Source organism: Carassius auratus, chromosome 26 (assembly GCF_003368295.1).
Source record: "Carassius auratus strain Wakin chromosome 26, ASM336829v1, whole genome shotgun sequence".
In the NCBI taxonomy this organism is placed as follows: Eukaryota; Metazoa; Chordata; class Actinopteri; order Cypriniformes; family Cyprinidae; genus Carassius; species Carassius auratus.
This window is the reverse complement of record NC_039268.1, coordinates 16517827-16545256: the sequence shown is the minus strand read 5'-3', so window position 1 is coordinate 16545256 and position 27430 is coordinate 16517827. Positions and strand designations below refer to the sequence as shown.

Sequence of the window (27430 nt, the reverse complement as noted above, 5' to 3'; positions counted from 1 at the left end):
ATAATTGTTATTTGGTTGATTTTTATCTGTTTGATGGAAAGTTTGTATGACTTCTGCAAGTGCGCGGCTCCTTCCGGTCAGTCATGCATCACTTTTTTTTGTATGACTTGTTTGGCAATATTGGTCTCTTCCTTAATGATGATAGCTATCTGAAAATGTCTTTGTGGTTTTTAAAGGATTAGTTCACCCAAAAATGAAAATTAAGTCAATAATTACTTATGTCGTTTCACACCCGTAAGATCTTCGTTCATCCTCACAACACATAATAAGATGTGGCTCAGTGAAGCGTGCATTTCTAGCAAGATCATTTCTTTTTTTCAATGCCCAGAAAGCCTCTAAAACATTTAAAACAATTCATGTGACTACAGTTGTTCAACCTAAATATTATAAAGCGACGAAAATACTTTTTTTGCCAACCCCAGCCCCCCCCCCCCCACCCCCATCTCCCAAAACAACGATTTTATTCAACTATATCTAGTGATGGGCGATCTCAAAACACTGCTTCATGAAGCTTAGAAGCTTTACGAATCTTTTGTTTCAAATCATTTGCTCAGAACGTGTATCAAACTTAATAAAAAATTAATAAAGCTTTGAAGCTTCATGAAGCAGTGTCATCCATCACGAGATACTGTTGAATAGTCATTATTTAGTTTTTTGGCACACAAAAAGTATTTTCATTGCTTCATTACACTAAGGTTGAACCACTGTAGTCACATAAACTGTTTTAAATATGTTTTTAGTACCTTTCTGGGCATTGGAAAGGGAAATGATCTTGCTAGCAATGTAGGCATCACTGGGCCATCAGGTTTTATAAAAAATATCTTAATGTGTGTTGTGAAGATGAACAAAGGTTTTAAGGGTGTGGAATGACATGAGGGTGAGAAATGACAGAATTTTCACTTTTGGGTGAACTGTTTTAATATGACCATGTTGGTCATGTTTCGGTTATAACGCAGTTTGAATATTTCTTTGTGTCAAGGTCCATGATGGCCATTATGTTCCAAGTAATAAAAAAGAAATCATGCCAAAATTTCATATCCATTTAAAAAAAAATGAAATAATTTTAAAATAAATAAAAATGAGTTCAAAATAATATACTTTTTATGTCATTTTTTTATGTAAATTTGAAAGTGATATATAACATTTTGACCTGTTTTTTTTAGATTTAAAAAATGTTATTTTTTTATATTTTTTTGGTGAATTAAGTTATGCATTATAACACTTTATGCAGTTAAAGTTAAGTCAGCAATAGGGAAAATATATTGTATGCTATCATTTTACATACTTTAAATATAGCAAATACACATATGCTTTTTTTCAAAGAATTGCTTTGCACAGTAAACTACTTGAAAGTGTGCATTTGCTATTTAAATAATTGTTAAATGCCATATACAATGTATTAAAAATGCAGTATATAATATATTTTTTTGTAAAAATGCAGTATACAAAATATAAAAAAATTACTGTAAATTTTACAGTAAAATACTGGCAGCAGGGTTGCCAGCCAGTTACTGTAAATTTTACAGTAGTCTTACTGTAATTTAATTTACAGAATTTTACTGTAATTGAGAATACAGGAAAAATCTGTAAATTAAATTACAGTACGACTACTGTAAAATTTACAGTACCTGGCTGGGCAACCCTGCTGCCAGTATTTTACTGTAAAATTTACAGTAATTTTTTAACAGTGTATATATATATATATATATATATATATATATATATATATCAGTTTACATTTCCAAACATTATTTTTGGCATTAATTGTACTAATCCAGTGAGATTTTTCTAACAGCAGCCAGTGCTCCACACAGAGATCTGATCTCACCATCATCCAGTCTGTCTGGAATAACATGAAGAAACAGAACAGACTGAGACAGACTCAATCCAGAAGAACTGTGGCAATGTCTCCAAGACACTTCAAGAAACCTACCTGCAAAGCTACAGTAGCCTATTGTCAAAAGTTTAATCATAAATATATTTTATTTATTTAATGTTTATAGTTTAGCCTATAATTAAAAAGACTCAGTGTTTTGTAGTATTGCCTTTCCAGCTTTAAACATAACCCCCAGGCAGGACAGACAATTCAAAAATCAGCATGACATTATCAAAATACAACAACATCTCCCAGTCTCTCATATAGCATGGCTAATTTTATTTTTATCCTTTTATGTTTCCAAACATAACCAAAGCATATTTATTCAAATAATATTTATTTTGTAATTGGGTCAGGCAGGCATTTTACCAAAAAAGGAGCTGTATTGTAGATATTTGCCAGAAAAGGCTTTACACCACCAGATGTCGCTGTTTACTCGGTCTAGTAATTGCACGCTTCCATGCGCTAAGCGTCCCTGGGTCTTTCTAAGCACTGATTACTATGCTTCCCACGACTGCTGCATGCCCAACTTCCTCACTTCCACTTCCATTCGTATCCCGAATTTCACACATGCCAGAATAACGCCGAGCCACTGGATCTGCCAGCGCATGTGTTTCTATAATAGCTACGGATGAACCATGCATTGCAAGGTCAGTCGCTTATTCTGAATATTGTATTAATACTAGTTTCTTAATAAAGGGAAAACCAAACCAGGGGCTAAAGTTTTAAATTATCTTCTTTAGTTTCAGAAATAAACAGGTTTTCCACGTTTATCTATGCATTCTGTCTATTCATACTTAAAATGACTGTAGTTATGGACCTTTGAGTGTTCTTTCCCTCTTTATATTCTAAGAAGTTATAAAACTTTAACCTTGAGTGAAAGTGTCCAAATATTTTATGAAGACTTTTATATTTTACTTTTATTTTATATTCAGAAGATTAGTCTTAAAGCTAGATTGTTGATTAACAAATATACTTATTATATCGTTTAATAGATCATGATTTATAGACTGTTATTCAAATCATTACACATTATATAAAACGTTTATTTATACATTTTGTAACATGCCTAAAACACTAAACCCCAGAACTGTTAAGCACATTAAACATGATTAATGAATGTTATTATGAAATGTACTGGGGGTTGGGGGATTGTAGACAACTACAGCAACAACAACTAAAAAAAAAAAAAAAAAGGCCCAACCATGATCTTTTGAGGTCAGAAGGGGTGTGTGGCTGCCTGGAAGTATTTGCCATGTGGCCCTAAAATCATCTGCTAGAACCACTCTTTCTGTGGATTTACTGGCAGAGTTAAGCCACAAGTGATTTTAATCATATAGTTTGTGTAAAGGGCAAGGGAAGCTATTTCCTCAAGTTAATGTTAGTCTAGACAATACAGTGGGTGTTTGATGGTACCTAAACTGTTGTTAACGTGCCAGAAAGGTTATAAACCTTGACAGGATGCAGGTGCTTGGAGATTTGGCTTTTCATGCCATAAATACACCTGGCAAATAACAATCACATTTCCAAACAATCCAAACATGCTGAATTGCACTGTTACCACTGAGAATGCCATAAATAGTGCTTTGAATCCTCAAATTGCAACACAGACCAGACATGTAGGACAAATATTTTCCTTGAAGTCTGATATGAATCTGGACTGTATGCTACCAAAAAGAAAATGTCTCTTCAGCACACCAGAACAAAAACTTTTTTTGTTGGGCATTTGAATTTATCAAATTTTATTAATATGTTTAATAAAATGTTTTATTATTATTATTTTTTATTTATTACAAAGCAATGTCTGTTGAAGAGCTGAACTGATGTCGTGTGGACTGTCTGCTTTATACAAATCTGTGGCTGTAAGTAACTTGAATTCTCAGGCTTTGTTAGTGCCGTATATTTTTTAGACATTTCACACAGTGTAGCAGCAATTAGGGTTACTAGTACTGCTTAGGTTACTCATTGTAATGAACTATAGCGTTGTGAAACTTGAGTCTGCTTTAATGCACTTATTTTTCTGGCGAAATTAACAGAATGATCTTGCAGGTCAAGATGTGTGGATCTATTTCTGCAATATCTCTGCAAGTCTGGCTGACACTGATGTTGCTCTCTCGACTTCAAGGTGCCTGCTTGTTTTCTTTCTGAGCATTACAGTATCTAAGATCTAGAACAGAATGTGGGTCAATGACATATAATGACCATGATAAAATAAAAGGATAAATCCTTAAACACATGTAGCAGATGGTTCTTAGAAATGTTTTCTTTGTGTTGGATTTATATGGTTTTGATCCACCTTTATTCCATTTTCAAGAAGAGATTAAAGTGAGTGGTGTAACCTTTAATGTATTAACATATTTATTTGAGAAAAACAAATTAAAACTGTGAGATATAAAATGTGAAAATCCACCATTCTTGAATTAACTTAGTTTTTCTTTACAAAACTAAGTTTACATCTAAGAATTCGCCACAAAATAAAAAATAAAAAAGATTAAAGAAGGCTTTTTTTGGTGGTGGAAAAAAAATGCTTTTTATCTTCGTTTTTTATACAGGAAAGCTGTACCATTTTATTCTTTATGCCCCTATAAAAATAACAAATTTAAGTTTTGACAAAAAAAATAAAATAATAAATGCTCATCATTGAAGAGGTGGGTACATTCATTGCATTTTAAATGTATTTTTGAACAAATTAATAGGTATGAATAAAAAAATGACTTAAAACTATTGACTCATGTGCTCTTTCATATCGTTGTTGAATATTTTCTAATATTTACAAAAGGATACCATTTTAAAAATACTCTTTTTGGTCGATATGTCCTAGGTAAGGTCCTTGCTCCGTCTCATCTGCAGGCGATGACTGGACATCCCTTCATGCTGGCCTGCAATATTACCTTGGAGACAGGAGAGACTTTAAAACAAGTGCTGTGGTTAGACATGACAAATAAAACTATACTACACTATCAGCCCGATGAGTATGGCCACGTCACCCAAGTGGATGGAGTCGAGCTTTCACAGCAAACCGCAGGTCCGCAAGCTCACACCAGCGTCATCACCATCAGAAGAGTCACACCAGCCAACGAGGGCTGCTACCACTGTCTGTTTGATGTGTACCCAACCGGCCAGCAGAGAGGAAGGACGTGTCTTTCACTGATGGGTGAGGTTTGAGATTCACTTTCAAACTTTCAATCTAAAACTGTTTCTGTGCTCTTGATATTTTTCCCCACTGATGATTTGAAAATAGGAATTTAGAAGGAACTATTACTCATCAAGGGAACTGCAAAAGTGTGTCATAGGAAATGCTATTTTCTAGACCTGCACTATGATGGTTTCATGATGAATGGCTGTTATTGGTGGTTATCGCATTGTGCTCACAAAACAATGACAATTAGTTATAAATAGTGCCCCGACAGGAAGTGGTGAGAACCACTTTTCTGCCTAGCCTCTTTTACTTAAAAAACTGACAACAAACTATCACGAAAACCACAAAACTACATCAGATAAAAGCTGCCATTGGGTTTCTGAAAAGTTCAGAAACTTATGCTTATTTCTAGTGTCACACATTTTCTGAATATCTACCTGAACATAGTCTTAAAGGCAAAGTTCATCCAAAAGTGAAAATTCTGTTATCATTTACTCACCTTTAAGTCTTTCTGAACCTGAATGAGTTGCTTTCTTCTGTGGAACATGAATAAGATATTTTTGAGAAATCAGTCGTCTTTTCCCCCCCATAAAATAGCAAATCAGTGGTCACTCACACTCTTTAAAAATAACGGTGCTTAAAAGGTTCTTCACAGCAATGCCATAAAAGAAACCTTTTTATAATCTGAAGAACCTTATTTCGCCACAAAGAACCTTTTGTGAAACAGAAAGGATCTTCAAATGTTAAAGGTTCTTTATAGAACCATTTAAACAACACAGGTTCTTCTATGGCAACGTGAAGCACCTTTATTTAAAGAGTGAAGTATGGTGGAAAATTACATGATTTAAATTTGTGGGTGAACCATCCAACTTAATAGTTAAAGAGCATGTAAAATCTCTTCACTTTTCTTTTTGTATTCCTTTCAGCAATGGTGGAAATGATGGGCAATAAAACAGTTGTGAGTGGACAGCCTGTTGCTCTTTTGTGCAAGTACATTCTCAGTAAGCGAGTCCGGCAGGTTTTATGGAAAAAAACAGCTGAGCAAGGGGACACCGCCACTGTTGCTTCTTATGTGAAGAATGACAGACCCATCATCGAAACCCCTTTCAAGGATCGGATCACACTAAGTCCATCATTTGGTCAAACCAAGCTCTCCATACACCGGGCTCAGACAGAGGACGAGGGCTGTTACACCTGCGAGTTCCACACGTATCCAGATGGCATTAAGAGTGCGACAGGTTGTCTGTCAGTTTACGGTGAGTGCTTAGTTTATGGGTAATGACAGTGCTTATAGACATGTTTATTTGCTTTAAAATTCAAGATTTTTGTTTCTTGATTAGTAAAAAAAAAAAAAAAGTGTAGGGACTTAAAAAGCTTGAATGTACCTCTTCTAATATATGTTTCTAATTGCTGAATTAAAGTGAACCTTGATGTTTTATAATACCCACATGGATGTTACTACAGTAAATAGCACTGCTACAGAATTAAGCTGTGACAGCTTAAAGGTACAGAAATCTTGACACGTGCACGCATCAGATCTCACACGTGTGGGTTTGGAACATTTCACACGTGTGTAGAATAGAAAACAAATGGAAAATCAATGTGCTTTTTCCATTAGCATGGTTTGGGTATTTAACAGCCCCCTTTCCTCTCTTCCGGGTGTATTTGTAATAAACTGAGAGATGCAGAGAGAGTGAGAAAGAGAGAGAAAGTGTTTGTCTGTGTGCCGTTCAGTTTTTGCCTACAGTGTAAATGCTCTCATTAAAAGGTAAAAATGCAGAAAAAAAAAACTTAAATAAATACAATTAAAGGAATAGTTAGTTCATTTTGGGGAGGAAGCACACAATCAGTGAAAGCTGACACTGGTTATCATGCTTGGCTGTGACTTTATGAAAGATTGGGGAGAAGGCCAGTGTGATTACTGTGTCTCTGTTCCTCTAGAACAGAGCTCCACTGTGTTTGCTTTCCCTCTGTTGATATTTCCCAAACAGTCTGGCTGTTGTCACCAAAAACCTCACACAGCCACAGAAGTGGACAGAGCCTCACTCTCCCCTCGTCTGGTCATAGTTTGTCTCTTTCTCTTTTATCTGACTTATGTCACAGTGTCCCTCTTTGATGGAGTCTGCCGCAGACATGACCAGCGTCTGACGGCTTGTAATCAGCATAACAACACAAGTGCCTTCTGTTTTCTTCTAGCACTTATAATACAACAAAGAAAAGTTCAGCATGACCAGTACAGTAGTTTTAATGGACATATACAAAGTTCACATATTTGGCACACTTTAGACTGTTGTGAAGGTTCCCAGCTAAACATTATCTCAGCAACCATCTCTATGGATTTTAAGTCTAAAGATTTAAAAAGTAATCAAAATGTTAAAATTATGACTGTAAATGGAATGTGTTAATTTACTGCAATTGCTGATGGAATTAGCAGATAATAAAGATTTGAATGCATCTGCAAAATAAGGAATGCACTTTGATATGTAACACAAACAAATTAAAGATAGATATGGGTTTCATTTGTCAGTAGGACAAAGTGATATTTTAGTATCATTGAGATTTAGTATTTATTAATATTTAGATTTAGCTTTCTTAAGTTATGCAGTATTCTTTTTATTTTAAAGTTTTTGTAAAACAATATTTTACATGTTTTTTTTTCATTTTATTTTTTTAATGTCTATATATTTTTTTTATAAATTTCTTCAGTTTGTTTCAGTTATTTTAGTACACCAAGTTAAACCAATAATAAAAAAGTTTTATCAACTAGCTGAAATAATAATAATAATAATAATAAAAATGTCTACACCTTATTTTAAGGCCCAGTTCTTTTATTAACTATTACCTGCACATTTTGCCTCAGTAAACTACTAATTTGCAACTTAACAATAGTTAGTAAGGTTATTAAGTTTAGGTATGGTGAGTAAGGGATCTTAAATGTGGTAATGCAGAATAAGGCATTATTATGTGCTTTATAAGTACTGACAAACAGTCAATATGCTAGAAATATGCATAATAATAAGCAACTAGTAATAGTGAGAATTGGTCCCTACTCCCTAAACTAACAAGTCCCACATACGCAAAATTATTATTTTTCAGCTTTAAGTACTACTTTTAAACAATACTATTAAAACCACCTTTCAAAAAATTCCTTGTTTCTGTGTGATTTAGTTATTTGGGGCAGATTTCCAGAAAATACACTGATAAGTGATTAATGTAATTAAGTGTCTAATATGTACATATTCATGTCATATCATGAAATTAATTCAAATTAAACGCTTAACTGATTTAGCCATATTTACAAATATTTGCACTTAAAAAAAATGACATAAGGAACTTTCTGTCATTTTCCTAGTCCTACCCAAACCTGAGGCCAGTTACATCATCGTATCGCAGGGCATTGTCGAGGCGAACTGCTCAGCCGTATCACGTCCTGCAGCAGAGATCTCCTGGAATGTGGAGGGTCATAATCAAACTCTGGGCCCTGCCGTTACATCAATGTATCAGCTAGGGGACGGCACCACCATGGTGGTCAGTTCCATTGAAATGCAGACTGAGCTACTGGACGATGAACTTGTGAAGTGTGAAGTTCGTCACCAAGGCCTTGAGTCTGCCATCTATGTGTCTCTGAATAAATGTGAGTGAAACTTACTCAACTCAATGTTTTTGTCCTCTTATGTTCTGGTTTTGTTTGTAGACTGTTGAGAATATTTGATTTATATAGTTAATATGTGTGTGTTTTATTATTGCAGCCAGGAACATCCATGTCATTCTCATTTCAGCCAGCTGTGTGGTGCTTGTGCTGCTCATATGTCTGTGTATCTGTCTGAAGAGGTGCTAACTTCACCTGCTGATATGGTCAGTAGGTCCACTTTAATATCATGTCTCACATTTATTTAATGCTGAATTTTTCAGTGCTGAATGTTTCAGTGTGTGAAATGCAGAAAATTGGGGCATGCACAATTTTTATAGTAATTTACAAATTAGTTATTAAATAATGCTTATATAAATGTTAAAATAAAGTCTGTTGGATACATGCTTTTATTTTTTAAATATAAGGGTGTACACATACAAGAATGTAGACGTTTGTGTGCAAGAATAAGCACAGGAAGAAGAATTAGTTTACTTTGGATAAACTAATGTTTGACGGGGTGAAGCAACAAGTTACACATTAGCGTGGTGAAATTAAAATCAAGCTTTTCTTTTATTTTTGAGGGAAAGAAGTATTTCAGTCCACCATGTTAATATATCTGACCCATACACAAATGTAATATGTGTGTATGTACATTAGATTTCCACAAATGAAATATGGGTAACACTTTAGAATAGGGATTTCTTATTCACTATTAACGATGACTTTTCCCTCAATAAATTCCTAATTTGGTGCTTATTAAATTAAATTAATATTTAGTAAGGTAGTTGTTAAGTTTAGGTATTGGGTAGGATTAGGGATGTAGAATAAGGTCATGTAGACTTAGGGTTTAATATGTGCTTAATTATTACTAATAAATGGCTGATTTTCTAGTAATATGCATGCTAATAAGCATATAATAATAGTTGCTTAACTAATAGTTAAGAGACCCTAAAATAAAGTGTTACAGAAATATGCTGTATTATGACTTCAAAACATATTTGAAGATTATAAGAAATTTTAACAGTTTTATATATTGACATCTAGTCCTTATAGTTATGTAGGTTTATGTGTTCACACTTTATTTTAAGGTACAATTCTCACTATTAACAAACAATTAACTACGACTTTTGCCTCCTAATCTTCTGCTTATTAATATTTAGTAACATACAGTAGTTGTTAAGTTTAGGCATTAGGAATGTAAAATATGGTTGTGTAGAATATGTGCTTTATAAGTACTAATAAACAGCCAATATGTTAATAACATGCAACTAGTTAATAGTGCGAACTGGTCCCTATACTAAAGTGTTACTGTTTATGTATGTGTAAATATGAAAGACATAATAAATGTATTACAAAAACATAAAATACAGATGTTTAATATGTTGTTTTAATGAAGTTACATATATAAAATAAAACGTGGTTGTAGCATGATGCCAAAACAATCATAATATAGACATTATTAACATTTGTACATATACAAATCTACTATGGGGATTTTATATATGTTATAAACTAAATTATATCTACCCAGTGAATTTAAGTATGTATGAAAATGATATTGCCATATATGTTACATGTCGTGTAACATTTACACAGGTAAATAGTACAATAATATAAAATTGAATATAAAAATTAGTATAATATAATATAATATAATATAATATAATATAATATAATATAATATAATATAATATAATATAATATGTCAATACTTTTTACATTTTAGATTTTAAGATGTAATTTAGATATGTAAGTTAAACTTACTTAAGTTAAAGACTGCACTTTTGTTAATAAATAGCCCAGATGCATTTTACAGAGGAGATGATGAAAGCAGCTACTGGAGAAATGTATAGCCAGAAATAGAAAGAGAGAGATGCCAGAATGACTCACTAATTTCTCTTCTTTATCCAAGTCTTCCTTCCTGCTTCATTCTCTTCAACGTTCCTCTCATAGAATCTGCAGGCCACCTGAGACGGCCTAAAGAAAAAGAAAAAAAAAAATCATATTAGTTTTACATCAAAAACAATGCAGCTAAAAAGGGCTTCAGACCCATCATGCAGGAAGTCAAATCATTCTGTTCAGGTTGTGTTCATTAAGTTATTCTCTTATAGCTCCTTACTGAACTAAACTCATGACTTATAATCAGTGAAGTGCTCCTAGATGTGATTGCTGGTTTGAATTTTATTTCATTAAAAATATGGTGGTGGATGAGGAGATACCCCCCTGACAATGTAAGTGCTTTGAGTGCCTAGAAAAGCGCTATATAAATGTAATCAATAATTATTATTATTATTATTATAATTATAAAAAGTAACTAGAATAAGTAATTTTGTAAGGACTTAAATATGTTTTGTTGTCAGATAAAATGTAAAAAATAGTATAGTAACAAAGGTTTTAGTGAAACCAAAGTCAAGGGTAAATTACGTTTATACAGAGCCCCGTTTATGTAGAGAACCACAGGAAGCCTAAGGTGTTACCACTTCCTGTATCTTGCAAGAAGCCCATCTTACACCATAACTGTTTAATATTTAAAATGCTTCTTCAAGGAAACAATGAAGTGTGATGATGAACAAAAATACAATCAATATAAATTTAATCAATATAATTTGCCATTGCAACTATTTTACTCCAATGATGGAAATGATTTATGAATGAAACAGGAAATAAATGGAAGGGACATAATTTATTCATCAGCTTGATTAAATTATGAAAAGTGGATGTTAAATACCAGAATGGAATGGCAGTGATGTCTACAGAGCTATTTATTTTTATTTTATTTGTAATTTTTTTTAGATTATAAAGATAATAAAGAAAACCTTTTTCTTTTCAATAACAAGCTCTGATGAATCATTAACAATAAGAGGACTGGAGAAAGTCACTTGGCCCTTTAGAAATTTCACGAGTTCACCCTTACATCTAATCTGAAGGCAAATAGTAGGCATATTTTGGCGTGCTGTCCTGGGGGAGGGGTCCGGGCCCGGAGCATAGCCCAAACCCAAATAACTCCCCCTATCCCTAATTTGGGATAAATAGATTAGAAGTGAGGAGTTGGGGTGGAGGAGGGTTGCCGAAAAACTGTCGTGGGACAGGAGGTAGGAAGACTGGATATATATATATACGCTTGCGTGCTATTTAAGATGATTAGCTAAACGAGATGCACCTGTGTCAAATTGGATGATTATCTGATCGTGCTTCTCCCGAACTTTGTTAATAAAACCACATTTCACGAGTTCACCCTTACATCTAATCTGAAGGCAAATAGTAGGCATATTTTGGCGTGCTGTCCTGGGGGAGGGGTCCGGGCCCGGAGCATAGCCCGAACCCAAATAACTCCCCAAAAGAAGCTTAAAGACATAGGACAGCAGCCAGAGAGCTAAAATTTAGTTGCCCCCCAAAATATGCGTGTTGGGAAGAAAATGCAGAGCGACCGGGAGAGCCCGTGCAGTGTTCGACGAGAGCTGCGGCTCGCAACGTCTTACCAGCGAGCCCTCCGTGCCGCTTATGGGAGGAGCACGATGCCGGATATCAAGAAATGAGGGACTCTTGCTGCCTCCGAAGGGAGCTGCGGCTCTGCTGCACCGGAAGGGAGAGTCCCTCTTGCGGCTGAGTACGAGGCGCGGTTTGTTGCATCTGATGGAGGGCTCTCACTGCGACTGAAGGGAGCCAGTGACTGTATCCCATCGGGAGGGAGATCCCTGGCCGCCATAGAGTATGCAACATAACTCGGACGGGGGGTTCACACTGCGACCGAAGGGAGCCGTGGGTCTGCTGCACCAGAAGGGAGAGCCCCGTCAGATGCTGAATAGGCAATGAGATTCGAGCCGCGGTTTGGCGCGTCGGATGAAGGGCTCCTAATGCAACCGAAGGGAGCCAGCGGCTGTACCCCATCGGGAGGGAGATCCCTAGCCATCGTTGAGCATGCAACATAACTCAGATGGGGGGTTCACACTGCAACCGAAGGGAGCTGTGGGTCTGCTGCACCGGAAGAGGAGCCCTAGTCCGATGCTGAGAAGGCAAAGAGACGCGACTGTTGGAGGGACTCCCGCTGCATCCGAAGGGAGCTGCGGCTCTGCTGCACCGGAAGGGGGAGTCCCCCATTGCGGGTTTATGGAGGCACGGTTTTTTGCCTCTGAGGGTTCTCCCAGCCTCCGTAGGGGGTTCGCAACTCTGCAGCAGGAGTGCTGCCCCGGAGGGGAGAGCCCTAATTGACGCTAACTGGAATACGACTGTTGGAGGGACTTTTGCTGCGTCCGAAGGGAGCTGCGGCTCTGCTGCACCGGAAAGGCGAGTCCCCCTTGCGATGCGAGGCATGGCTTGATGCGTCTGATGGAGGGCTCTCACTGCGACCGAAGGGAGCCAGCAGCTCTATTCCCCCGGGAAGGAGAACCCTGTCTGCCCTTGAGCATGCAACATAACTCAGATGGGGGGGGTTCACCCTGCGACCGAAGGGAGCCGTGGGTCTGCTGCACCGGAAGGGAGAGCCCCATCAGATGCAGAATAGGCAAGAAGATTCGAGGCACGGTTTGATGCATCGGATGGAGGGCTCCTGCTGCGACCGAAGGGAGCCAGCAGCTCTATTCCCCCGGGAAGGAGAACCCTGTCTGCCCTTGAGCATGCAACATAACTCAGATGGGGGGGTTCACCCTGCGACCGAAGGGAGCCGTGGGTCTGCTGCACCGGTAGGGGAGCCCCGTCCGATACGGAGTAGGCAAGAAAACGCGACTGATGGAGGGACTCTCGCTGCGTCCGAAGGGAGCTAGGCTCTGCTGCACCGGAAGGGAGAGTCCCCCTTGCAACTGTATACGAGGCTTAATTTGATGCATCGGATGGAGGGCTGTCACAACGACCGAAGGGGGCCTGTGGCTCTGCTGCACCGGGAGGGATAACCCCGTCTGCCGCTGAGCGCGCAGCGCAACTCAATGACAGATGAAAGGCTCACACTGCGACCGAAGGGAGCCACTGCCCAGCTGCACCGGAAGGGAGAGCCCTGTCCGATGTTGAAATAGGCAAGGAGATTGTAACGATGGCTGGAGGGCCCTTACTTTGGCCGAAGAAACGATAACTGAGAGGCTTCTATTATTCAAGTACACAACATGATTTAAGGAGGAATATTTTTTTTTTTTTTTTTTTTTTTTTTAAATGTCTGATGAACAACAACCGAGGGCATCTATCGGATTATGTGAGAGGCCCCTTTTGAGCTGCTTAGGTTTAGGGCCGAAACGATTCCTCGAGTAACGCGATTACAAAAAATGATGTAGGCAAATTCCTTTGCTTCGAAGCCTCTTTTAATTTATTCTAAATCTCACGTCAGGTTCTTTCGCAATGATTTTTTTTTTTTTTAAATGTGACAAAGCATTTTTTTTTTTTTTTGCCGGAAGGAGACAAGCGCTGCGTCCGAAAATCACGTACTGCAAGGAGTCAGCAGTGTTTTGATTTGAGGACGTAAAGAGAACGTTGTGGCATGTGTCCATTGCAAGACAGAGCTGGCATACCACAACTAGGGCCCTACAATTTCCACGATGCAGAAAACGTGGAGGGGATCGCGGAATCCAGTCACAAAAAACGGAATTTACAGTTGAACGCGGAATGGCACGGAACTTTGCCAATTATTATTATTTATTTATTTATTTATTTATTTTTTTATTTATTTTTTTAATGAATTAATCAAAATAGGTCATTGCACTTACATCCAATTCACGAATTAATATCTCTAAATATTAAGCCGGAACAGTATTTAAATGTAAATCCTGCATGTTCTGTGTGTCTCTGTTAATGAATGGAGCAGGAGCGCGACTTTCTTTATCACACACACACTGAAGCGCGCGTTACGCTCACAGTAATTTCTGCATCTGCTGTCTCACTAAATAAGGACTTGAACACATGAACAACATCTCCAGAACTGCTCTGACAGTCAGTTCATGAGCATTTGACCATTTGATTTAAGTAAAACTAGCGTCACATCACATACACAGAACTGAAAAGGTACGTCAACCCGACTAAATGAAAGTCCGGGGTCCTGACATTTTATCCTACCCATCATATTTACTTTGCATGCGCACATCAGTATAATTAAGCAAAAACACATTTTATTACTCGATTAATCTATGGTTTTTTTTTTTTTTTTTTTTTTTTGAAGAATACTTTATTACTAATATTTTTAAACCAGAGTCGTTGATGAAAGGAGGGTCCGTCGTGAATTTAGATTGGGCGTTCCGGAGTTGGACAAAAGAGAGCCTGATGAGGTTGAATTGGAGAATGGACATAAAAATATATATATATTTATTTATTTTTTTTTTGTTTTTGAGGCTCTTGCGGCAGCGAGAATTGCGGCAGTAGGGAAGGATGGAAAGGGCTCCTGCGGGGGCAGACACTGCTATGGCAGTGGTGAAATATAGGTAGAGGCTCCTGCGGGAGCAGACACTGCTGCGGCAGTGGTGAAATATAGGTAGAGGCTCCTGCGGGAGCGGAGACTGCTGCGGCAGTGAGGACAAAACAGAAAAGGCTCCTGCAGGAGCGGACAATACTGCGGCGGTGGGGAGATATAGAGAAGGCTCCTGCAGGAGCGGACAATGCTGCGGCGGTGGGGAGATACAGAGAAAGCTCCTGCGGAAGGATGGCTGAAGTGAGGATTGACCGTTACAGACAGATAGGGCATGTTAGGAGAGTTAGCTATGGTAGATTAGGAGTTTTAGTGAAAGGGGATGAGCTGGCGTTAGAGGGGTTGGCTGAAGAGGGTTCGAGATATATATATATATATAAATAAATAAAATAATCGGCCTGACCACTAATAGGTCTTGGTACCCTCTGTCTTCTGGCAAATCTGGAGCTGGAGGCCACTGAACAGAAAAATGGTTAGTAGCATGAGGGAGCGGAAGAGTTGAGGGCGCGTTTACGAATGGAGGCGGCCTCACGTTTGCTTCAGCTGCTGTGGGTCGTGGGAAGGGGCTGGGGTGTGTAATGTCTTGAAGAACCTGTGTAGCCTGCACTGCTAGCAGAAGTAACAGGATGGAAATACTGAGATGTGCAGGCCCGTGTTGCAAGTAAAAGTAGCTTCATGCTTGCTTTGGCTGCTTTAGTTGTTGGCTGATTTGACAATTGCTCAAACCTTGTCTGAATTAATACAGTCCTGTTGGAAAAGCATCTTTTCCTCTCGTTTTGGCCTTCGGGCCCTTTTAAACAGCCTCCAGAGCAGATCAATTTGGGATGCTGTTTTCCTGTTGTAGTATGGACTGTGAAAATAGAGGCTTTGAAACGATGTAGCATGTTTAGTTTTATAAACCATTGTACCAATAGACATGTCTATAGCAGTAACGTTAATTGCAGTAATGTGATATTCAAATTCAAGCCGTTTCTAAAGACATTTACTTTGCATGCTTTTCATATAACAGTCCTAAAAAGACGATAGAAAATGTACTCACACTTGTTGTTCTGCAGCCAAACACGAGGCAGTTGCGTTTTTTGAAAAATTCTGAATAATCATGCCAGTAAATGGTGAAATATGTCCCTAAATAATTGATCCTGTCGGAATAATTGCATGAAACTTATGTCTGTATCATCTCAGTGAGGTTTAAACATGCACAGTAAAGTAGCTAAGTGTAATGTCTTTAGACATTTCGGTGTGGATGACAACTCTGCAAAAAGCCTTTGCTTTGAGTTAAGTCATAACGCCGTTTAACAAATTTTGGCGTCTTCATAAGCGCATTCTATATATAACGTCTATTTAAATTGTTCAGATGAGCAAATCACGAGGTTTTCTTGCATGATTAGCATTTTAATTGTTTGGTCAGACGGTTCATATATTGATCTATATATTCACGTTCATAAATCGGGGATTAAACGTGGAATTTATCTTTTGTATGCTAAATATGTAAACAAGCATATGTGCACAGTACCTATAACTGTGCTTTACATTTTGCAAGATTGACATGCTAAATGGCTAACTGACCCGGTTTACTCTCATCAATTTTTTGTTAAGATAAGATATGTACCAGTTCATTGCGTTTATGAACGACATGTATCCGTTTAATCAGCTCGACATGTATACCGGTTTAGTCCTTTCGTTCACGAATGAGAGCTCTCGATCTCTGAGACTCATGTGAAACTCGCTCATTGTGGATGACAACTGAAAAATTCTTCATGAATGAGTGTAAACTGAGAACGATTCGTTTGCCTAGAAGATTTATTCGAAAAAAGCGATTCTTTCACGAACGACATGCCACTACAATAACGCACGGTCTTCGCCGCTAGTGGAGGCAGCATCGAACTGCGCCACGGCTGAAAAAGCGAGAGAGGTTTACTGCGGGGAGAACTGGAGCACGGCAGCGATCCAGCATTATGAGAGAGCCCGGTCCTGGCGAGAAAATCGTGTTGTCGAGTGAGGTGAGCTCAAGGATTTGCACGAGCTTTTGGCCGCAACGTGTGGCTTGGCGAGAAGAGCAGCTGACGCGATGACGCTTGTTGGTGTTCGGCGGATAGATATCGTCGTCGGAAGGAAGATTGGGCCTGTGATAAGATGACGGACAGAGCGAACCGAATGCTGACAGAGCGAACCGAATGCTGACAGAGCGAACCGAATGCTGACAGAGCGAACCGAATGCTGACAGAGCGAACCGAATGCTGACAAACGGTCTATGCCGAAAAACTGTCGTGGGACAGGAGGTAGGAAGACTGCATATATATACGCTTGCGTGCTATTTAAGATGATTAGCTAAACGAGATGCACCTGTGTCAAATTGGATGATTATCTGATCGTGCTTCTCCCGAACTTTGTTAATAAAACCACATTAATGTAACATTCCATTTGACCCAAAACTGTATTGCTGTTCCTTAAGTGTTGAGTGACTCATTTGCCTGTATTTTTAGAAGAGGATGAGCTCCTTCAGTTGAGCCTGGTTCTTCCCAAGATTATTCTCCCTCTTCACATAAACATCTTTACTGAACTTTTCTTTGCTTCCATTATCTTTCACTTGCTTCCCAAGGACATTAAGGCAATAATGTCTCTATACACCTGCTTTGAAACATTTTTTTTTTCACCATTGGAATCTATTTTAAGTGTTTTAAATATTTTTTAACCCAGTGTGTTTTGCAGAGGTGTTAGTACATTGAGTTTTGTGAACAGTGGAAACATTGTGGCTCTGTGGTGTTTGTCAAAACACTGCTTTCTCTCTGTGTGTGGCATTAACCTCTCGCTCAATCATTTGAGCTCAACTATTTGTTCTAACTTTTTTATTCCAGAATTTACTAGTTTAATTTTAACCCCTGTAACATTTTGAAAAATAAATATCATTTAACAAAATATTTTAATTGTATAACGGACCACAAAAATACTCTATAAATAGACTTGCCCATGTTTATGCAGTAGTGTAGTGTGATTACATATCAACATAAAACATTAATATGAAAATGACCTTTTGCCGATAGAGGTGCATACGCTATGATGGGTCGTATTTCAGGGATTTGGACAAACGACCTATACGAGTGTATTAGTTGGAGTAAAGGTTGCAGGCAGCAGTAGTTTTAAGCTGTAAAAGTAATTTATTTTTAACTCCGTTTCAATATTGATGCAGTCTCGTGTGAAAAAAGCCTCAACTGGAATAATAAAGAAACATTGTTCATCACTCGACTCAGCCCTGTATCAACTCAAGATGGAGAACATGAAATAAAACATTAGCTGGAGGATTATATTGAACACTTATTGTTGTTATAAAACGCTTTTGCTGTCTAATTACAGGATATTGAAACATTTATTTTTCTTGTCTTTTCTTTCTTCAGGCTGACTGAAATGAAAGGAACTGCTGCAATAGTTCAGATTTTCACCTTGACCAAACAACAGTGTTCCTTCTGATGAATCCGAGTCAACGTCTTCTAATATAACTGATATTCAGTGTAACAGTATAAAAACAAGTAATGTAATCACAACACTTTCAACACTAAATGCCTTATTTATTATAGACTGTATAGTTTAGTTAGGCATTTTTCTTAGTGCAGCTGTACTGAATCGTGCTCTTTAAAGTGACCAAAATATAAGAAGACTTTTATTATCTGAATTCTGCCATTCTGTAACCATAGAAAAGTCATAGCTTTATTGATGTTTTGATGTGTGTAATAAAATAACAGAGTTTTATCAGGGGAACTCTTTTAGACGTGAGACCTACATGTTCTTTGGTGTTAAGTTATTGTCGTCATGTTTGAATTAAAGTGATTAAAATATGACAGACATTTTTCCACAAGATGGAGGTGAACTCATAGTTAAAAACATTTAGCCTACCCTAGTCATTCTGAAATTATATATTCCCATTCCCCTTCACACCTCTTTGTGTGTTATGTGTTTTATAGAAGTCTCTCAAATAATGAAGTAAAGATGAACTTTGTTCATTTTAAACTGTGTGACATTGTCAGACATAAGATATTGTATTTAATTTTCGGTTGTTAAAAGATAATAAGGTTAGTCAAAGGTCTACACCATATGTTTTCATCCACCCACTCTAATAATAATAATAATAATAATTATTTACCATGGTCTACAGCAAAGTTCATGAAACATTAAACAGTAAAATATATATAACTAATAATTCCTTATCAGTTTCATATCTTTATACATATCTCTTTTTGAACTCATTGCTTTGCCCATCTAATGTATGATATATATATATATATATATATATATATATATATATATATATATATATATATATATATATATATATATTAAATATACAAACAGAACAGGGTAGTATAAATAATGTTTTGTGATGTTTTATGAAGAATTTATTAAAAAAAATGTATTAATCAGCAATTCACAAAAACAATGGAACAATATTTCTGAAGCAACTATGGAGTAATGCTTTCCACAGTTGGTCATATTAATACTTCTAAAGTAATCTGAATGGATTTCTAAAGCATTACAGTAACTTAATCTTTACACTGCACATTAATAACTGAATGACCAAAAAAAACAAACAAAGAAACAGACAGAACAAAAAGATCTCTTCACATCGACTGATGATTCAGAAGCATATTAAATAGCATTCTGTTCTTCTGATGCTGCTCTCCACCAGTGCACAGCTACACCGTACAAAACTGTCTCTTGGGCCGTACCCTTTATAAAGGTTTAGTACATATGTATGTTTAAAGTACTAATGTGTACCGAAGTAGATGCACCATAAGGGTTAACAGAGAACAAATATGTACAGTTTAGCTTTTGTAACTTAGGGCATCACCCCAGTGACAGCTCTGTGCCTTTTTTTCTGTGAGAGCATAGTTTCTTAAAAACTGTATACAACAGAAGTCAGCACATCTGAGTTCAGATAGAGATGGGGAGGAAGAAGGTCAGTTTTTTGTGTTTCCATGTACTGTGGAAGTGAAAACAGCATTTATAAATAAATAAATAGCTTCAACAGATACAATAAAAAGTTCCACAGACATATTTAAAACAAAACATACCTGGTTTTTATTTGCCATATATTTTCTTGTAGACTTTCTCCCTAAAATATTTTACAGGATTAAGCAAGGAAACACAAAACTAGTATCATTTATAAAAGCAACTGGTATGTTTAGATAAAACACTCAAATAACTCACCTCGGCGTCTAAAGATATAAAGAAATGATATGATCATGAAGACCAGCCCCACTATTCCACTGCAGATGGATACAAAATACCAAAACCACTGCAGACCATCGTTTGGAGGTGTATTTAGATCATGTACTGTTGTAGGTACTTTAGGAGAAAATATTAAAGAGATGTAGAAATTATACATAAAAACTTGACTATAATATCATGTTGTAAAGGTCATGTCCTTACTTGTGTTATTGGGAGTGATTGAAAACTCTTCATTCATATTATCAGCTGAAAACATAATAAAATGTCTTAGTGAAGACATTCAGTAATGTTTCACAATTTGTAATCAAAAAAGTGTGAATATTATTAATTCTAATGATAATGTGTCTTACCTGTCACAGTCACATTAATAGCATGGCCTATAGACACGTCGCCTACTTTACATCTGTAGAAACCTGTATCCTCTATTGAGATGTTCAGGAAAACCAGGAAAGCTATCCCTTCCTGTTCTGTGATGTTCTTCCACTCAGTTCTGATGGAATTTGAATAATTTACAACTATACAATCATCTCCATAGAGTTTGCACCATGAGACTCTTGGTTTCCTTTGACATCCACGTAGAGTTACTGAACAGTTTATCTTCAACACGCTCATAACAGGAGCTAGAAACACTGTTTTTCGTGGCACTCTGACCACTGAAGAACAATTCATCTCAGACACTAAAGGAATGAAGAAGAAAAATAGGTCAAGAAAAATAGCAGAGAGTAAATTTTTTATATGTCAGGTTTTAGATAGCTGCACTGAAATCATCCACTAAATTAAACTTTTTGAGACCATAAGCAGAATTTTCATACAATCCTGAAAAAAGGTTTTTGATACTTGTTTTTTAAAATACAAATAATATTTAGTGGTATAAACATCAATAGGACAACTTTATAGAACAAATAAAGAACAAATCTCAAGATTGTGTGTTTGTACAACACCTCACCCTATACATCTATGATAAATTCTTTAGATTTTTTTTATTTTATTTTCATAGAGGTGGTTTAACATTTCTTAGTAACCGTGCATCACACCCAATAGTGTAATGCAGCACATTAATGTTTGAGGCTTTACCTTTGCTTATTCTATGCTTTTGGACAAAATCAATGGTTACTCACCTAAATAAATTTGATTTAAGATGAATTAGATAATTATTCAAATGTATGTATACAGAGGTATCTAAAACATACATGAACATTCTGTTATTCAAATTAATAAGCAAACATTTACCAGGATGTATATTATAAGTAAATGTAATAATATATAATGATTTTATATAAAACTATTATATGTCAGTGATTTTTTTTCTTCAATACGACAAACAGCAAAACCTTTCTAAGGTCAGGTACTACTCATAAAACCCATATATCTCATAAAACATTATCTGCTATATGCATTGCACACATGCCGTGGCATCACATTTCAAAAATATACCATAGTATACCATCATACACATTTAGGAATATATATCTGACTGACATCAGTCAGTCTATAGGGCAGGTCTGAATACTCACCGTCTGTGGTGCCGCTGGCAATGACACACATCAATATCACAATAGTGGCCAGGAAAATCTGGAAGACAAAGTTGCTTAATGTTGAAGGTCTTTTTTATCAGAAAATGCATATTAAATATCTAATGTAAAAATGAGAGTAGTGACAATGTCATATGTTTGTGAAATTGAAGGTTCAAGTTCTTCCAAGAAATCTCTTACCATCTCTGTTTCTCTTTTCTTGTACTTCTTGACTTGCATCTTCAAATCCTTGAATATCAGGTGCTTTTCACCTGCGTTGTCTCTCACCAAATTATTTTTATTTGTTCGGCTTTGTGTCTGTGTCCGTTTTCTGAGGGTTGTTCTTCTTAGTTTGTCTTCATTCGTCATTGACGGTGTCAAACCTCATCTCGTGTGTCTGTAGTGGTTTCAGGTTGTCTGAATGTTGTCCAGGGTCACTGAACCTTCATGCAAATACTGAAAATAAAAAGGATCAAGAAACAGTTGTCAATTTAGCAGTTTTTTTTGCTATTTTGGTAACTTTGGTTCCCTACAATATAGAAAATTTTTCTTTCCAAAAAGCACCTAGCAACTTGCTATTTAATTTAATTTAATAAATAAAAAGACATTTCTGTAACCCTACAACACAACAAAATGCAAAGCATTTTATGATTATTATATTAATCAGTGAAGTGCTCCTAGATGTGATTGCTGGTTTGAATTTTATTTCATTAAAAATATGGTGGTGGATGAGGAGATACCCCCCTGACAATGTAAGTGCTTTGAGTGCCTAGAAAAGCGCTATATAAATGTAATCAATTATTATTATTATTATTATTATAATTATAAAAAGTAACTAGAATAAGTAATTTTGTAAGGACTTAAATATGTTTTGTTGTCAGATAAAATGTAAAAAATAGTATAGTAACAAAGGTTTTAGTGAAACCAAAGTCAAGGGTAAATTACGTTTATACAGAGCCCCGTTTATGTAGAGAACCACAGGAAGCCTAAGGTGTTACCACTTCCTGTCTCTTGCAAGAAGCCCATCTTACACCATAACTGTTTAATATTTAAAATGCTTCTTCAAGGAAACAATGAAGTGTGATGATGAACAAAAATACAATCAATATAAATTTAATCAATATAATTTGCCATTGCAACTATTTTTACTCCAATGATGGAAATGATTTATGAATGAAACAGGAAATAAATGGAAGGGACATAATTTATTCATCAGCTTGATTAAATTTTGAAAAGTGGATGTTAAATACCAGAATGGAATGGCAGTGATGTCTACAGAGCTATTTATTTTTATTTTATTTGTAATTTTTTTTAGATTATAAAGATAATAAAGAAAACCTTTTTCTTTTCAATAACAAGCTCTGATGAATCATTAACAATAAGAGGACTGGAGAAAGTCACTTGGCCCTTTAGAAATTAATGTAACATTCCATTTGACCCAAAACTGTATTGCTGTTCCTTAAGTGTTGAGTGACTCATTTGTCTGATGTTTCTAGAAGAGGATGAGCTCCTTCAGTTGAGCCTGGTTCTTCCCAAGATTATTCTCCCTCTTCACATAAACATCTTTACTGAACTTTTCTTTGCTTCCATTATCTTTCACTTGCTTCCCAAGGACATTAAGGCAATAATGTCTCTATACACCTGCTTTGAAACATTTTTTTTTTCACCATTGGAATCTATTTTAAGTGTTTTAAACATTTTTTAACCCAGTGTATTTTGCAGAGGTGTTCGTACATTGAATTCTGTGAACAGTGGACACATTGTGGCTCTTTGGTGTTTGTCAAAACACTGCTTTCTCTCTGTGTCATGATTCTGCCCTCGTGTCCTTGATTTTCCCTAGTCTTGAGGCAGGATCATGGCAGACCCGTGTTTTGTGTACAAGCACATGGCCTTGTCTTTGGGCCATGTGCTTGTGTTGTCTCGTTCCCTTGCCCCGCCCCCCTTGTTATCCTAGTCTTGTCGTGATTGTCCTATCTGTGCCACCTGTCGTGTCTTAATTGTTCCCCTATTTAGATCTCCTAGTGTGCTCTGTCTTTCGTCGGTTCATTTGTGATTTGTGATTGTTCCACATATGTGTTTCTTCCTGTCAGCCTCCTGAGATATCGTGTCCTTGTAACCCCTCTAAGAAGTCTTTGTACTACCGTGAGTGTTGGTTAGTAGTTAGTGTTCAGAGTCTTTGTTTACCTTGTTTATTGTGTTTTGTAGAGTTATTTAGTGTCTCCCCTAGTCATTGTTTTCCCCCTCGTGGGTTTTGTTTTCCCCTTTTTGTGTTAATAAACCCTGTGTTTGTTACATCCTGTCTGCATCTGAGTTCATCCCAACCCCTCCACATAACACTCTGTGTGTGTGTGTGTGGCATTAACCTCTCGCTCAATCATTTGAGCTCAACTATTTGTTCTAACTTTTTTATTCCAGAATTTACTAGTTTAATTTGAACCCCTGTAACATTTAGAAAAATAAATATCATTTAACAAAATATTTTAATTGTATAACGGACCACAAAAATACTCTATAAATAGACTTGCCCATGTTTATGCAGTAGTGTAGTGTGATTACATATCAACATAAAACATTAATATGAAAATGACCTTTTGCCGATAGAGGTGCATACGCTATGATGGGTCGTATTTCAGGGATTTGGACAAACGACCTATACGAGTGTATTAGTTGGAGTAAAGGTTGCAGGCAGCAGTAGTTTTAAGCTGTAAAAGTAATTTATTTTTAACTCCGTTTCAATATTGATGCAGTCTCGTGTGAAAAAAGCCTCAACTGGAATAATAAAGAAACATTGTTCATCACTCGACTCAGCCCTGTATCAACTCAAGATGGAGAACATGAAATAAAACATTAGCTGGAGGATTATATTGAACACTTATTGTTGTTAAAAAACGCTTTTGCTGTCTAATTACAGGATATTGAAACATTTATTTTTCTTGTCTTTTCTTTCTTCAGGCTGACTGAAATGAAAGGAACTGCTGCAATAGTTCAGATTTTCACCTTGACCAAACAACAGTGTTCCTTCTGATGAATCCGAGTCAACGTCTTCTAATATAACTGATATTCAGTGTAACAGTATAAAAACAAGTAATGTAATCACAACACTTTCAACACTAAATGCCTTATTTATTATAGACTGTATAGTTTAGTTAGGCATTTTTCTTAGTGCAGCTGTACTGAATCGTGCTCTTTAAAGTGACCAAAATATAAACAGACTTTTATTATCTGAATTCTGCCATGCTGTAACCATAGAAAAGTCATAGCTTTATTGATGTTTTGATGTGTGTAATAAAATAACAGAGTTTTATCAGGGGAACTCTTTTAGACATGAGACCTACATGTTCTTTGGTGTCAAGTTATTGTAGTCATGTTTGAATTAAAGTGATTAAAGTATTACAGACATTTTTCCACAAGATGGAGGTGAACTCATAGTTAAAAACATTTAGCCTACCCTAGTCATTCTGAAATTATATATTCCCATTCCCCTTCACACCTCTTTGTGTGTTATGTGTTTTATACAAGTTCTCTGAATGTTCTTTTAAACTGTGTGACATTGTCAGACATAAGTTATTGTATTTAATTTTGCGTTTTTAAAAGATAATAAGGTTAGTCAAGGGTCTACACCATGTTTTCATCCACCCACTAATAATAATAATAATAACAATGTACCAGGTCTACAGCAAAGTTCATAAAACATTAAACAGTGAAATATATATATATATAACTAATAATTCCTTATCAGTTTCATATCTTTATACATATCTCTTTTTGAACTCATCTTGCCCATCTAATGTATGATATATATATATATTAAAACAAAATATTTCTATTATCAATATTAAAACAAAACAGGGTAGTATAAATAGTGTTTTGTGATGTTTTATGAAGATTTTATTAAAAAAAATGTATTAATCAGCAATTCACAAAAACAATGGCACAATATTTCTGAAGCAACTATGGAGTAATGCTTTCCACAGTTGGTCATATTAATACTTCTAAAGTAATCTGAACTGCAATATATTAACCGGATTTCTGAAGCATTACAGTAACTTAATCTTTACACTGAACATTAATAACTGAATGATGAAAAACAAACAAACAAACGGACAGAAAAAAAAAAAAATTCTTCACATCGACTCATGATTCAGAAGCATATTAAATAGCATTCTGTTCTTCTGATGCTGCTCTGCATCAGTGCACAGCTACACAGTACAGTACAGTTTAGCTTTTGTAACTTAGGGCATCACCCCAGTGACAGCTCTGTGCCTTTTTTTCTGTGAGAGCATAGTTTCTTAAAAACTGTATACAACAGAAGTCAGCACATCTGAGTTCAGATAGAGATGGGGAGGAAGAAGGTCAGTTTTTTGTGTTTCCATGTACTGTGGAAGTGAAAACAGCATTTATAAATAAATAAATAGCTTCAACAGATACGATAAAAAGTTCCACAGACATATTTAAAACAAAACATACCTGGTTTTTATTTGCCATATATTTTCTTGTAGACTTTCTCCCTAAAATATTTTACAGGATTAAGCAAGGAAACACAAAACTAGTATCATTTATAAAAGCAACTGGTATGTTTAGATAAAACACTCAAATAACTCACCTCGGCGTCTAAAGATATAAAGAAATGATATGATCATGAAGACCAGCCCCACTATTCCACTGCAGATGGATACAAAATACCAAAACCACTGCAGACCATCGTTTGGAGGTGTATTTACTTTAGGAGAAAATATTAAATAGAGAAATTATACATAAAAACTTGACAATAATATCATGTTGTAAAGGTCATGTCCTTACTTGTGTTATTGGGAGTGATTGAAAACTCTTCATTCATATTATCAGCTGAAAATATAATAAAATGTCTTAGTGAAGACATCTAGTAATGTTTTACAATTTGTAATCAAAAAAGTGTGAATATTATTAATTCTAATGATAATGTGTCTTACCTGTCACAGTCACATTAATAGCATGGCCTATAGACAATTCGCCTTCTTTACATCTGTAGAAACCTGTATCCTCCATTGAGATGTTCTGGAAAACCAGGAAAGCTATCCCTTCCTGTTCTGTGATGTTCTTCCACTCAGTTCTGATGTGATTTGAATAATTTACAGCTTTACAGTCCTCTACATAAAGTTTGCACCATGAGACTCTTGGTTTCCTTTGACATCCACGTAGAGTTACAGAACAGTTTATCTTCAACACGCTCATAACAGGAGCTAGAAACACTGTTTTTCGTGACACTCTGATCACTGGATGACAATTCATCTCAGACACTTAAGGAATGAAGAAGAAAAATAGGTCAAGAAAAATAGCAGAGAGTAAATTTTTTTCATACAATCCTGAAAAAAGGTTTTTGATACTGTTATTTAAAATACAAATAATATTTAGTGGTATAAACATCAATAGGACAACTTTATAGAACAAATAAAGAACAAATCTCAAGATTGTGTGTTTGTACAACACCTCACCCTATACATCTATGATAAATTCTTTAGATTTTTTTTATTTTATTTTCATAGAGGTGGTTTAACATTTCTTAGTAACCGTGCATCACACCCAATAGTGTAATGCAGCACATTAATGTTTGAGGCTTTACCTTTGCTTATTCTATGCTTTTGGACAAAGTCAATGGTTATTCACCTAAATAAATTTGATTTAAGATGAATTAGAT

The 27430-nt window shown here is 36.1% G+C and overlaps 2 protein-coding genes across 5 annotated transcripts; one reads left to right on the top strand and one right to left on the bottom strand.

Moving 5' to 3' along the window:
* The first annotated feature begins 1935 nt into the window (after positions 1 to 1935).
* Positions 1936 to 18789, top strand: LOC113044468 (OX-2 membrane glycoprotein). Of its 4 annotated transcripts, none has more exons than XM_026204493.1 (8): positions 1936 to 2526; positions 3675 to 3738; positions 3926 to 4001; positions 4698 to 5030; positions 5942 to 6271; positions 8368 to 8649; positions 8795 to 8870; positions 18418 to 18789. In XM_026204493.1, the coding sequence occupies exons 2-7, from the start codon at positions 3700 to 3702 to the stop codon at positions 8851 to 8853; spliced, it is 1119 nt and encodes a 372-aa protein (XP_026060278.1). In that variant the 5' UTR covers positions 1936 to 2526; positions 3675 to 3699; the 3' UTR covers positions 8854 to 8870; positions 18418 to 18789. The 4 variants fall into 4 exon arrangements, with proteins under 4 accessions (XP_026060278.1, XP_026060275.1, XP_026060274.1 ...); XM_026204490.1 differs by having other exon boundaries at positions 1937 to 2526; positions 8765 to 8865; XM_026204489.1 differs by having other exon boundaries at positions 1937 to 2526; positions 8765 to 8870.
* Positions 18790 to 19405: 616 nt separating this feature from the next.
* LOC113044792 (uncharacterized) lies at positions 19406 to 20926 on the bottom strand. The gene is made up of 5 exons (XM_026204963.1): positions 20596 to 20926; positions 20447 to 20491; positions 20225 to 20362; positions 20089 to 20129; positions 19406 to 19997 (listed from the first exon to the last, which is right to left on the bottom strand). The coding sequence occupies exons 1-5, from the start codon at positions 20912 to 20914 to the stop codon at positions 19911 to 19913; spliced, it is 630 nt and encodes a 209-aa protein (XP_026060748.1). The 5' UTR covers positions 20915 to 20926; the 3' UTR covers positions 19406 to 19910.
* Between the last annotated feature and the right edge of the window lie 6504 nt (positions 20927 to 27430).

Excerpts from the sequence above, each read along its gene's own strand:
- LOC113044468 (XM_026204490.1), top strand. The coding sequence starts at position 3,700 with ATGTCGTGTGGACTGTCTGCTTTATACAAATCTGTGGCT. Across the intron at positions 3,739-3,925 it reads CTTTATACAAATCTGTGGCT|GTCAAGATGTGTGGATCTAT; the intron begins GTAAGTAACTTG and ends ATGATCTTGCAG. Across the intron at positions 8,650-8,764 it reads CTATGTGTCTCTGAATAAAT|CCAGGAACATCCATGTCATT; the intron begins GTGAGTGAAACT and ends TTATTATTGCAG.
- LOC113044792 (XM_026204963.1), bottom strand. The coding sequence starts at position 20,914 with ATGAATTGTTCTTCAGTGGTCAGAGTGCCACGAAAAACAGTGTTTCTA. Across the intron at positions 20,492-20,595 it reads TATTAATGTGACTGTGACAG|CTGATAATATGAATGAAGAG; the intron begins GTAAGACACATT and ends TTATGTTTTCAG. Across the intron at positions 20,363-20,446 it reads AATCACTCCCAATAACACAA|TACCTACAACAGTACATGAT; the intron begins GTAAGGACATGA and ends TTTCTCCTAAAG.